General features: G+C 31.1%; 1 protein-coding gene across 1 annotated transcript; it reads right to left on the reverse strand.

Moving 5' to 3' along the window:
* Positions 1-11,207: 11,207 nt before the first annotated feature.
* Positions 11,208-14,611, reverse strand: LOC107908276 (uncharacterized). The gene is made up of 6 exons (XM_016835503.2): positions 14,431-14,611; positions 13,793-13,911; positions 13,061-13,306; positions 12,250-12,342; positions 11,698-11,766; positions 11,208-11,528 (listed from the first exon to the last, which is right to left on the reverse strand). Exons 1-6 carry the CDS (start codon positions 14,609-14,611, stop codon positions 11,391-11,393), a joined length of 846 nt encoding a protein of 281 aa, XP_016690992.2. The 3' UTR covers positions 11,208-11,390.
* Between the last annotated feature and the right edge of the window lie 253 nt (positions 14,612-14,864).

The raw sequence follows: 14,864 nt of genomic DNA on the forward strand, positions 1-14,864 counted from the left end.
ACAAGTGACTTCAATGTGGTGGCTAGACTATAGTGGCTTTCAAGGTAGCACTTCAGACATTAAATGCGAGTCTAATTGATCATGTCAGCTTGCTTGAAAACTCGAACATGTTCTAATTAATGGTATTAAAGCCATCTTATTAAGGGAACTATTATTGAGAGAATTTTTTTTTCATGGATTCAGAAATCACTTTCACTGCACTTGCACCACCTATTTTCAATGGAGAAGGCTATTATAATGACCCAAAAGTCAGTGGTGGAGGAAACGGTGATTTCGAAACCTCGTTCTCCGATGATTGAGTCAGTAAATGTTATTAATTAAAATTTACTTGTGAATTAAAGTATTATATTGAATTTATGTCTGATGAATTTGTTAATTGGATAGTTAGTTAAAGTACAAGTGTTTTGACCCTAAAGTTAGTGGTATTAGAAACTGAGGTATCGAGACCTCATTTCCGTAAATCGAGCCAGTAAATATTTTTATTAAATATTCAAGGAGTTATTATAAAGGTGAATTGAATTTTGAATAAATATTTTTCTGAATTAGTGACTAATTAATGTATAAGAACTAAATTGTAAAAGTGGTAAAAGTTAATCACTATAGATTTTTAATTAATTAATTGGACCCTTGTAATTATGATAAACGGTAGTGGAGATGAGCTAACACACTAATTTGGCTAATTATACATAAGGATTAATTAATCAATGTTTAACAATATTTATTCATAATTAAATAAGTTAAACTTAGTATAAAAGTTAAAAATAATAGAAAAAGTAAAACATTACCTCCCATTGTCTTCAACCTCACGAGCTAAAGAAGAAAAATTTAGGTTTTAGCTTTTGAAATTTCAACATTAATTAGGTAAGCTCAATTTAGTCATTTTCTTCTATTTTTTTATGTTTTTGAGGTCCTAAGAGCTTGATTTAGCTAATTCGTGTGTCCATTTGTAAAATTGTTAAAGTTTTCAAAAATTACCATTGTTGATTTCTTGAATTTATTGGTGTTAAATGATTGTATTTTAAGCTTAGATATGAAAAATGACTAATTAGTAAAGTGAAAATTGTTAGTTTTGAACATAGGGACTAAAGTGTAAATATTTCAAAATTGGCCTAAAACTTATATAATTATAGATAATAGAGGGCTGTAGAAGAATTAAATTGAGATTGATTTTGAAATCGATGCTCAAAATTGAAAGTTTTGGTAATTTCGGTTTTTGGGACTAAATTGAATAAAATGTAAAATTTTAGGGGAATTCAAATAATAAAATAGAGATGATATATGCTTGTAATAGGATGAAATAAGAGGATTGGAATTGATAAATTACAATGAATTATTGAATAGATAAAAAAATTGGACCAAATCGAAGATAATAAGGAAATGGAAAGATTTGCTAATTAGTCCCTAAAGAGTTGTTTGTTGTTGTTTTTACTAGGTAAATTCATATGGTATGGTTGTATATAAATTTATCTCTCTCTATATATTTAAATTATGAATTTTTGTATGTTTAATAGTAATTTGAATTGTTTGCAATTTGGTACAAAAGGTGAGATATGAACTAAATTGTAAAAAAAAATTAACCGATAATTTGAACATGATGAATTGCAATATGAAATGTTAATGAATTAATAGTTTATTATGACTAAGCAAATCATAATGGTATGAATTAGACTGATTACCAAGATAGAGGTTTGAATTGAATAGAATTGAAAATAGTGTAATTTAATGAAATTATAGAATTGACCTTGAATTGGTTTGAAATAGGAAATGCTATGTGATAAACTGATGATTTGAGATATGAATTGAATTTTTTAAATGCAAATTCAACAATGTGACGATTGAATAAAAGGTTACCCTATTAACTGTTCGGGCAAAGTCGAATATAGTTGGCATGCCATAGGATAGTCGAGTATGGGTTACTTTGACTACAAGTCGATGAGTGTTGGAAACATTTATACTTCACTTATACCGATGAGGCACTAGGTGCCAAACACATTGATGAGCGTTAGGCGCAAACTATTTAATTCGGCATTGTCCGATAAGGCATTGTGTGCCAAACTAGTGTGATTGGTTGGATCTGTGTATCCATTCGAGTCCGAGTCAGGTTAATAAGGATATAAAATGTAAATTGGATAAATGATATTAGAATTTAATTGATATTATGATTTGATAATTTATATACACATTGTGATATACGAATATTGATAACATGTGAAAGATCATACAAACCGGTTATACGAGCTCGAAGGGCTGATATGGAAATGTGACGAACTAATGAATTAAATTCAAAATTCAAATAATGAAATGAAATAGTGAATGAAATTATATTGAAATTGGATGTATTGTTGATAATAGATAAAAAAATGATATGGAATTGAATAAATGTTGGTTATTAGTGATTAAGGATGTTATATGCTTGATTTATTATAATATGTGATATATATTGATACCCACCTTGTTGATATGTGATTGTCATGTTTAGGCAAAACCATAAAGCTAGTATTTTACCTAATTAAGATGTAATTTTAGGTAAGTTGTTGTTTATATACTTGTGAACTTACTAAGAATTCGATATGCTTATCCCGTTGTTTCTCTTTTCTTTGTAGATCGCTAACTTGCGGAATGTGTCTAGCAGATCGTTGAGGGGCTCACACTATCTTGTTAATGATTCGGTAGTCTTTCTATTATTTAAACTCATTTTTATGGCACATACATAGGGTTAATATATGTGTTTGTTTTGAATATGGTTTTGATTTGAACATTATGAATGATTACCTTTGGAATTGTAATGGTTATATGGAAATGCATATATGATAGTAATGTGTATGGTGATGGCATGAAATGTGTAACAACCTTTGGATTTGAACATTATGAATGCTTACCTTTGGAATTGCTGTGAATTGTATGATACACATTTCAATATGATGAGATGATCTTAAATTGCATTCAATGGTAAATTTGAGCATGATTAGGCATGATAACATTATGGTATGGTATGGTGATGGCATGAAATGTGTAACAGCCTGATTTCAGTAGTGTAAAAGATAGTGGTTTCGTGACCACAAACCCGACGAGTAAGCCCGTATTAATTATTATTTAATTCGTATGAGTCAATAATAATTGATATTGAGTTTTGACTTGGTGGAAGTGAGTTAATTGATTAAATAATTAAATGTACGTGGTTGTTCCGAAAGTTAAGTGGTTTCGGAAAATGAGATATTAAGACCTCGCTTTTGAAAACCGAGACTGTAAGTATTTTTTAAAAATATTTATGGAGATATTATTTTGTTATGTGAAAGTTCGATTTAGCAATTTTATTGTTTAGACAGTTGATTAGTTGATTAATTAAAAAGGACTAAATTGTTAAAGTCGTGAAGATTAATTTCTATTGAATTATAATGATTAAATGGATTAATTAACTTGAGTGGAAGGTTTTTTATGGAAATTGTACCAGTCCTATTTAGCATGGACAGTTACGGCATGAAATATGTTAAAATTTTATGTTTAATTGAAGGGCAAACTTTTAATTAAATAAATAAAACTTAAATAAATAAAATAAAAATAAGGCATCATCTTCTTTAATGTTTCTTACCACCGAAAATGGAATTTGGAAAAACCATTAAAGACCTTGAGTTTCGACAATGGCAATTCCTTTTGCATGGTATGAATTTTTAGCCTGTTTTTTTTATAATTTTTATATTTTTAATATCGTTGTAACTAGGTTCAACTAACCCATACCTTCATTTTTGAAACTGTTAAAGATTTTGGATTTTACCATTAATGAATTTTAGTTGTTCTTGATGTTAAATGGTTTAGTTGTTGATTAAGATTATTTTGTAAAGTGATTTTTGTTAGTTTTAACTAAAGGATTCAATTGTTAAAATATTAAAATTGATAGGGAATTCTTGTGAATTTGGAATACTTATGAGTTTTAGTTGTACAAATAAAAATTATGTTAACATGAGAAATTAATAATTTTGATAAATTTGGAATTTAAGGTTTAGGGACTAAATTGTGATAAATGTAAAAGTTTAGGGAAAATGTGTAAATAATAAAAATTAAGGGTCATATGCATAAAATAAGTTTTAATATGTATTTTAATTTTATATATTGAATTTAATCATTATATAGATCGAAAATCAAATCGTACAGAGGTTAAACAGGAAAAAGAGAAAATTTTGGATTAGTCCCTGTGAGCCAACTGAAAACATACTTTAGGTAAGTTCATAGTATTTCAATATATAAATGTAATTTTTCTAATGAATTATATTAATTTTCTGTAATTAATTGATGAATATATGTAAATAGGTTAATTTAGTTTGGAAAATTATATATATAACTATGAATGTTACAAATATTTTGTATCATTGAAAGTAATAGAGAAAATGAGGAAATGTTAACTTTATATAAGAATGAAATGAATTGAATTATGTATTAGGAAATGAGGAAAATGTCTCTGAATGCACATACGTGCCCCTGTTTTTACTTCGGTACCCCTGAATGCAAATGCGTGCCCCTGTTTGTACTTCGGTATCCCTGAATGCACATGCATGCCCCTGTTTGTACTTTGATACCCCCAAATGCACATACGTGCCCTTGTTTGTACTTCGGTACCCCTGAATGCACATATGTTCCCCTATTTGTACTTCGGCACCCTTAAATGCACATGCGTGCCCCTGTTCTACATCTATGATGCCTTTGGAAATGGAGTAATGACCGAGTATGTGAACCGAGTATTAATGATTTGGACTAAATGATATGGATTGTTACATGGAATTGGTGTAGTTACTCTAGTACTCTAGTTAGATTACTAGTTCATCGGGCTATGAAATAATTGAATTACAATCTATTTATGTGCTTATATATTGTGGCATATTTATAGTATTGGTAAGTGAAAGATATTGTAACGAGTTTCTTAGTTACAAGTATTGTTTGTTACGTTGATTAAATGTGATTTGTGGTATGGAAAAGTCCTGTGAAATGGACTTTCTGTTGATGTGTTTGGATTGTAAAGGTAACATTTGAATTATGTGGAATAATAATTTATATAGTAAAATTATTTTCATGACATGAATGGGTAATTAAAATTTTACAGGGTATATAACCATATGAAATGATCTATGATTTAAAGTAAGAATATGGAACATATGATAAGCATAGTTAAAAGAAAATTAAGGTATACAATGGTCATATGATAGATGAACGGTGAAATTGAAATGCTTGATATGTTATATGCCTTGACCGGGTTAGAATTATATACGTATTGCGTCACCTACTAACCTTGTGAGGTTTGGTGTATAGGAAAAGGGAAATATAATTACTCATAGTTGATAAATTTATTACAACTGGTGAGTTTAACTCCTTTTATATGAACTTACTAAGCATTAGTTGCTTATATAGTTGTTTTCTTTGTTTTGTAGATCATCGGAAAGCTCGAACGGTTGGAAACTTCGTCGGAGTACAATCACACTATCTATAGACTTAATTTGGTAGCTTTTGAACATATTGAAATGGTTATAAATGGCATGTATAGGGTTGTGTGTCATTTTGGTATGATTTGAATGTAATAAGGTTTTAAATGTTATTTTGGAGATTAGTTTGTTTTTAAATGGTGCCAAGTTCATTTTGGTTTATGTCTTTTGATAAATGCTTGTAAACGATGTGTTTTCATATGAGATAATAGTAGTTATACATACTCTCATGTGGGTAGAAAGAAGAAGGTTGTTTGGTATGTTTTTGATATGGTCATTTGGTATGCATAAAGTATGCTAAATGATGAAAACTATATTGTTGAATAGGTTCAAAATTGATTATACTTGTGATACCCATTGTTGGTACACTGGTTAGAACATATAGGATGATTGATTTAGTATATTATGAGCAAGTTTGGAATGAGTTTTGGTCTTATGAATGCTTGTGGAAATGGTGTGTTTTAAATGTGTAAGTTTTGGCTTGATTTTTAGCTTGTTTAATGGGTTAATTTGGAAGCACACAGCCTGGGACACGGTCTATCACATGGCCGTGTGCCACACACGGTCACCCCACACGACCGTGTATGCTCTGTTAATTTTGGTGTAGGTTTTACATGGTCTGAAACACGGGCTGAGACATGGCCGTGTGTCTTAAGTCAGTAAGTTATACGGTCTATGACACGGGCTAGGACACGAACGCCTGTCCTTACTTCGAATATTCACACGGTTTAAGCTATGTCGCACGGCCTGGCCACACGACCATATGACCCCTGCTTTTGAACTTTTCAAAATTTTCTAAAATTTTCTGTTTTGTTTTGACTTAATCTCAGATTGTTCCTAAACTATTTTTAGGGCCCCATAAGCCCGATTCAAGGTCCATAATTTTATTCATACCATGAATAGATATTGTTTGTTATATGTTTATAAATTAATTGTTTAACTATTCTGAAATAAAGTGAAACATTCTGTTTTGATCAGTAACACTTTATAACTTTAATTCTGACAATGGAGATAGGATATGGATGTTACAAAATGGTTAAGTACATGTGTATTAAGTTGAATTTACTTTAAAATGATGCCAAATTAAGACATGTTAGGTTGTTTGAATTGAGTAGTGATAAATGTATGTTTGGGAATGTTATTGGATTGGTTTTGTGTAGGTTTAGATGTACATATATGAACCAAATGAGATAAAGGTTTGGCTTGACATGAAATAGGTGTCAATTGGTCAAATTTTACCAAAAACAAGGTCCTCGTCTCGACGTGAAATGTCGCTCGTCGCAGCATTGGTCGATAGATTGTGACATTGTAATGTCTTGTGGTTCGATGTTGTGATGTGAGAAACTGTTAGTGAATTCACGATATGGAGATAATGACACCATGATGTCGAGCCCAAATTTTCCAAACCTTACAATTTAGTCCCAATTCGTGCTCATGTCATTAAAAAAGCTTTCGGAAGCTTGACTAAGGTTTGAATTTGATTGTGTATTATCATGGCTAGATGTTTATGACATGATTGAATTTTTGAAAGATTTATTTATGATAAAATTGTTTTGACAATTTAAAAATGTTAAAAAATGGTCTGTATTTAATCTCAGGTTGACTTTAAAGCATTCATATGCTCGTATAAGACCCGAGAAAGAATGAACATGTTATTAAATGTTGTATTATTGATTTATTGCATGATTGATGAAGTGAAATGATGTTTTTACTGTGTATTTGTCAGTAGTTGCTTTGGAAATGAATGTGACACTTTGTTGCTCGGACTCGATGATCGGGTCAGGTAAGTGGTGTTACATTTAGTTGTATAAGAGCTACAAGTTTAGCCGATTCTAGGACTGAACGTAGCGTGTATTGAGTCTAGAAATACATGCCACAATAACCTATGATAGTGTGATGTCTTCAGATCGAAATTGACTTTGTTTTTCATATAAATAAATTTTGTTGGCTGAATCAAATTGACGCTTTTTTGATAAAGTAGAAAGTAATGTTCCTGCTTCCGATAAGAGAGCTATTTATAATGTGTCCCTTTCGTAAGGGCTAGAGAATGAGGCAAGAGATGCCTTCTTCTAGATGATAAACCAGTGGTCCACCCAATTTTTGGGAGCTATCTCTTTAGCTTCGCAATCCCAAATGCATCATCCTTTCCCGATTGTGCCTCTTGTGGCACTCCCTTTGTCCTCAAAACAAAAATTTGGTAAATATCAATTAACCCCCCATCAAAATTTTTTTTAAGTATGGGGCAAAGGAATTCAAAGGTAAAAAGGATGACAACCCGACGAGAGCTGAAGATTGGCTAGAAAATTGTAACCTCCCAAACCATTTTGAAGACTACATTGGCCACTAAAATGGCACAAAAAAACTTTTGAAATTCTGAACATAATTCAAAACCATTTCCTTTGTATTCAAAACTGGTGAAATTGATTATTTATTTTTATTTCGTAAAATATATTAATTTAAAAAAGAATCTCATATCTTTAAAATTTCATTTGTGAAGATTATTTATTTCAGAAAACTAAGTTGTATTTTATTAAAAACTTATTTTCAATATTGTAGCAGAAATTAGTGATAATATCAACTTTTCGTTAAAAAACCCATTTTTCATGCGTAATCATCTAAATATCAAATAATCAGTTTAAAACTTAAAATCATGCAAATCAAAATAAAAATCTCCAAAATAAAGTTTCATGCCACAGTCCATAAGGAAAATTATTACAGTCCCGAAAAAATTATTAAAAATTAAATTTAAAGTTCTTAAAAATGAAAACATCCGAGAAGTTTCTCCGATAATCGTGCCCAATTCCTAACCTTGGGGGTTATCTATAAAATCAGAAAACTAAAGAGTGAACTATTAAGCTCAGTGTGAGTCTTAACTCCAGTAAACAGTAATAAACAATAATTATAACATTCAAACCAATAAATATTCAATATATTATAAATAGTACAAAATACATATTTTGTGCTGTGCATGAACATGTTAATGTAGTGTTTAAAAAAAAAAAGGTCTTACCCAACTCCGCTACATACGATAATAATAGTTCCCTAGAACTCATCCAAACAATAACACACCAGTTTTGGACGAGCCACTAGTAATGCAGATAAATTGCCGGAAATGTGGACAAGCCACCAATATTGTAGACAAGCTGCCAGTAATGTGGACAAGTCACCAATAATACATATAAACTACTAGTATTTCAGACAAGATGCCAGTGTTGTGGACAAGCCACTAGAGTTGTAGACAAGCTGCCAGTACTTCCTCCTTACATAATCATCCCAACCCCAATGCAATATGACATGCTTTTAATGATAAAAAAGTAGTACAGTAAGCATCATTAAAATATGCAATCAATAGTAGAATTAGTAGGCATGATTTAGACATGCGATCAGTAATAGAAACAATGGCATGAATTATCATGCATTTGATAAAATAGTATAGTGGGTGCATTTAATGATGCTTTTCGTATTATCACTATCAAAAACCACATTTTTACCATGTGACTTAAATTTCAATAACAATATACATGATTTATCATGAAATCAGTCTTATTAACAGTAACATACTTAAATATCACATATTATGTGAAGCATCACTGAGTCATATATTTTCATACATACATATAAGACATTATTTATACTAAAATTTAGCATAATTAACAAAACTTCAAAATTTTGAACAAAATATAACTTAATCATAATTATAAGAAAAATGTATTCTGAAAAAGAAAAACAATTTCAATTTTTGCCCCCTACTTAAGATGAACAATGTCCCTATTGTTAAAAACAATAGAAAGAATGAAAATATAGAAGTGAATAGATACTGTATACTAGGTAGGACCTAGGGAAAAGGAGGTGAATCAAGTTTGACTGCTTAAATACCAAGCTTTTCCAAAGTAAATCCAATCCTAGACATGTACAAATCAATTGTCACACTTCTTATTTGCAATTTCTTCAATTTTATTGATGATTTCTACCTCTTATTTTATTATGCGAGAAATAAAAATATCCTAAAGAACCTAAACCTAAAAACTTAAAATATCCTAAGAAATAAAATAAAATAAAGTAAAGACAAGATCCCTCCTTTTTATTTATTTGCAGACCTATTAGAATTCGACCCATCTTTTGCTTCATCGTCCTTTTTTTTTTGCTCGAATCACCTCGTTCCTTCTTCAACATTGGAGTCCATGGATCGAATATAAATTCTAGAAATTTAGGCACAAAAACAAACAGTTTGTGCATGATTTTCTTAAGAGCATTGAGTCATCTCGTATTTTTGAGTATATTCAATGAGATTGTTGCTGCCACTGCATATGTTGCATAATAGCCTTTATAGCAGACTGTACACTTCGTGGAATGGTGCTAGACGAAGGGACTCTTGGTGCCAAAGTTAGAAATTATGTTAAGGGTGGTTTCTATTTTGGGTAGGTAGGTGAGTAGCCGATGGTAAGGCTTAGAGTTGGAAAGGGTGGTAGTTTTAAGGATAGTTTAGGTGTGGAGTTTATGGCTTCGAGTAAAGGTGTTTGGGGTGGTGATTTAGGGATTTAAGGCCTGCAACATTAAGGGGTTAAGAGAGATGCATTATGGGGCTACTTGGGAGTGGCAGTGGAGCAAGGTAAGGGATACAGGTTTGTGCAGAAAAGGGTTGAATATTTCCCTTCCTGGTAGTGTCTTAAGCCCAATGACAGTTTCTTTTTAGATCCTGAGATCCTGTTCTGAAAGTAAACTAAAAAAAACTCAAAGAAATTAGGGCACGTTTGGTTCGCTGTAATGGAATAGAGCTGTAATGGAATAGAGCTGTAATGGAATAGAGGCGTAATAGTAATTCAATTGTTTGGTTGAATGGAATGGAATAGAACTGTAATAATATTCTTGTGTTTGGTTGAATGGAATGGAATAGAACTGTAATAATATTCTTGTGTTTGGTTGAATGGAATGATGTTGTAATAGCATAAGGAAAAAAACTAAAATGACTGAAATACCCTTAGTAGAATTTTTTTAGGTAGATGATTATTGTTATCGTTATTAAATTTTAATAAGATTATTAATATAAATAATAAATAATTTAATCATATTTTAACATAATTATTATTAAATATAATTTAATAAAAATATATAATTTAATAAAATTCTTAATATTAAAAATTCTTATATGAATTTACTAAAATCATAATATATAATACTATAAAATATAATTTAAAAATAATTATTATTAAATATAATTTAATAAAATTATATAATTCCCCCCACGTTATTTGGAGATACAGGATACGAAACGAATTAATTGTTTGACTAATCAAGGTACTGATTTTGTTTAGCCATAAAATATATAAATATTTATATTTATGTAATGAGAGTTTTTCATTTACATCCGAGTGAAGTTATTTTAATTTTATATTTCAACTAACTTAACATTTTATCTCCTATATTCTTTTTGGAATATTAATTTTATATCAATCTTATACCATTCTTCTATATCATTTTGATTAAATTTAAGCTTAGATCTTATAAAAATAGCATGTTTTAATAATAAAATAAAACAAACTTATTTTATTAAATTCCATAATTTCAACTTAGTAAACTGTGCTTCTTTTAAAACGAAAAAGGAAAGCAGGTTATGATATAATTTGGTAAATTAAAATTAGTCAATATCCAAACTTTACAATTTAATCATTTGTGTCCTATACTTTTAAGCAAATATTCTCTCCATTGAAGGCGTAGTAGATCACTTCATGCAAGACAACAAATCAAAAAGCAATTATATAAAGTAAAAAATAGAAATCTCTAAGCTTCAAATCTGGGATTACCCTATTGAAATATTCTAAACTTTAAAATGACTGAAATACTCTTAGTAGAATTTGTCCTTCAATTTCAATAGAAGCAAGCTGCTTCAAATGGCAATCGAGTGCCAGGGCAAAAGACAGAACCTCAGCCAGATGCAACATCATGTCCAGCTACTTCACGGCCAACATCAACGCCTCGACATAAAATCAGAGGTTCTTTAGTTCCACCATCAGCATCTCGTAGAGTAACATACAAGCTAGGGATGTCTCGGCCAGTAAGAGTCTATGCAAATAACAAAATACAACAAAAGTTTTTTTTTTAAGATTAATAATGTAGATACTTGCTAAGAAAACATGGATTAAACAAATGTCAAGCATAAGCTTCTTCCAAAAAAAAATTTTCTATGAACAATCATAGATCAAGGGAAAAGTTATAAATGAATACGACATACCTCACCAGGGGTATGAAAACTAAGTTCTAGTAAAAAAGCAATTAAGTCTGCTTGATCTACACCATGCTCCTGCACAAAAACATGAAAGTCCGAGCATAAGATAAAGAGACGGGCTACAAAATGACAGAAAAATAGTTGCATCAATGCCTTCCAATTCAAGTAAAGAGGCCAAGACAAGGAGCCAATTTCTATTTTTCCTTCATTAAGCTTATCAGTATATGGATCCATCAATCCACAAACACTTATACAACCAAAAGTCCCATATAGGAAATGGCACCTTTTTGAAGTCATTGGACATCAACAAAGCAACATTAAACAGATAGAAAGTTGGATTACCTGCATACAAACGAGCTTCGAGTCACCTCGTACATGAATGTTTGTATAACCTTTTATAAGAGCATGTTTCAACCCTAAAATTATGGCGCGATATTCAGCAGCATTATTGGTTACTATGCCCAAACCCTCGCGCAATTTGCAGATATGTTCAAATAGCATATTATAGAAAGATTTACATGTGGAAAAGGTCTAATTTCTAAATGGTTAATTGCATACCACATTTCCAGCATCAGTTTTCAATACAGCTGCTGCACCAATAGGCCTAGGATTTCCTTTTGATGCACCATCAAACTCAAGAATACAAGATTGCTGCCATAAAGACACAAGTACAGGCATCAAAATTTCTTTTCCATAAGGAAACATGGCATTGGTTCAAAGAAGTTGTTGCAATGAAATTACCAGCCTTTCTAAATAAAGCTGAGCCATAAGCACGCACGTGTGGCAGGCAGTTCATGAGAGAGTAAAATTGCTCCGCACTGCCTAAATTTCTAGAGTGAAAACAAATATTATGGATGATAAGAAATGTGAATGGATTGATTTTTTCAAGGATTAAGTCCTTTTTCTAGCTAAACAAACAAGACTTTTTTTCGCCCTTTTTGAAGTTACAACTAACTAATTATATCAACAATTCCGAGAAGAATCAATCATTACAAGCATTGAACTGAATAACTTAATTCCACTCAAACTAACTAGGTAGTTAGCTTACACATAATTCTCACAGGGTGGCACTCGAACTTGGGCACTCAAGGCCTCAATCTTTGCCACCACAACCAGGCCTCATTGGCAGCTAAACAAACAAGTTTCGACTTTCGGTTTCCAAAAGAAAGCAATGTTTTTAGTATACAATTCCATCTAATATCTGAACAAGATTCACTACATGGTTATCACAGTTCTATTAGTGAATCTAACAATACAAAGTTCTTAAATGGCCCACATGCAAACCAAACTCCCAAGTAATGTTCTGATCATACATACATACATATGCCTATATATATACACATATACACAACAATCAAAACATCAGTACCTGTGTAATTATAACAGTACATGCCCCAGCAGCAACACCAACAATCAAATTTGCTTTAGTCCCAATAGTCTTGTTTCCAGTTTTCTTCAAGTACAGCCTTTTAAAGAAGCTATATCCATAAAAATAGATGAACTGTGAAATAAAAGACTGCAAATTTTTGGTCCCAAGACCTTGGTACAATGAAAGAACTTGACCGTTAGCTATAGCTTCCCACAAAACATCAGCAGTGTTCCTGTATGAACTAATTCATATATATCAAAACACCAAATCAAAGTAGCTCTGTAATTCTAGAACTGCAACAAATTATGACTAAATTACTGAAAACAAGTCAAACCCAAATAAAAAATTCTCAAAAAATTAAACTTCCCAATTCTAAATCATTTAGTCTTTCAATAAAACCCCAAACAACCATTTTAAAAAAATAGGTGGTTTAATTCTAATTATGATTAAATTACTGAAAACAAGTCAAACCCAAATAAAAAAATTCTCAAAAAATTAAACTTCCCAATTCTATTGATATTCCGAATTGTTTGTAGCATTTCATGTTTAATCATTTCTATTGATAAGCCCTCCCCCAAAAACATAATAATTTTGTCATCTGCTTTTTCAGCAATGGAGACTTTCATAGCAATAGCTAAAGGAGCGAAATAAACCCTAGGTAGGAAATCGAGAAAGAAAGCCAAAGACAAAAAAGGGAAGAGCCAAGGAATGAGATATATTGTTAAAACATACCATTACCAATGTAAGAGCTGGAAACAGAGATGAATTGGAAGTAGCCTTCTTGTGCTGATATTCACGCCGGAGAGATGGAAAAAAAAGGAAACGTAGAGATGCAGAAGCAGAAGATGAAGCTGAGGGCAAAAATTGAAAAATGAGAAAAAGAAAATCAGAACAGAGGGAAGGAATAACTGAACGCTGCTTTTGCAAGGGAATAGAAATCGACCAATTTTGGGAATACACACATAATGTAATAAGCCCGTAATAGGGAATTACACCCAACCAAACTTATGATTAGGTAGGGCCCATGGAATAGGGTTGTAATGGCATAGTCATTACATCCAACCAAATATGCTGTTAGTGCTTAGGTTAAAAATTGACCCTTTATTTAACAAAACAAATACTTAAGTTTTTTGGGCTACTTAGAAAAATAATTTTTGAAAGTTTACATTAAATTAAATTCTTAGGAAAGACTAGAGGGGTCACAGATGGTCCCACTTAAGTCTCAATTTCCTAGGTAAAATTTTAATTAATGTAATGACCTAATAATTTTTTTAATCTAGGTCTACCATTTTATTCAAATGAGAAAAAAACTAAAAATATACAATAATGATAGAGAAAGTGAAGAGAACTCCCTCTATTTTATTTAGGACCATCATTGACCATGGTTGTGTCAAATGGCAATTTGTCATACCAACCATACCCATATAGAAAGTAATCATATTCTTTCCCATCAAATCTGTCCAACATCTTATTAGGGAAAGAAAAACCAGAATGATATTTCCTAGTGGCATTGTTTAACTTCCTGTAATTCCTACAAATCCTCCAACCCATGACTCGAATATATGAAATAATCCATCCAATACCTTCTTTTTCCTTTCCAAAACCATAAGTACCTCTTCTTATTGATCTTTGGTGAACTCAATTGAAATAATGACAGATAAAGTCAAAGACAAACCCAAATAGTCATATTTCAAATGAGGAGACAAAATCTTTAGTTCCAATTCAGCTGGCTCTTCAATCAACAACTTTGGTTGCGTATACTCCCGAGATGATAACTTTAATGATTCGAATGGAACTTCTTGAG

The sequence above is a fragment of the Gossypium hirsutum genome, chromosome D02 (assembly GCF_007990345.1).
Source record: "Gossypium hirsutum isolate 1008001.06 chromosome D02, Gossypium_hirsutum_v2.1, whole genome shotgun sequence".
Classification (NCBI taxonomy): Eukaryota; Viridiplantae; Streptophyta; class Magnoliopsida; order Malvales; family Malvaceae; genus Gossypium; species Gossypium hirsutum.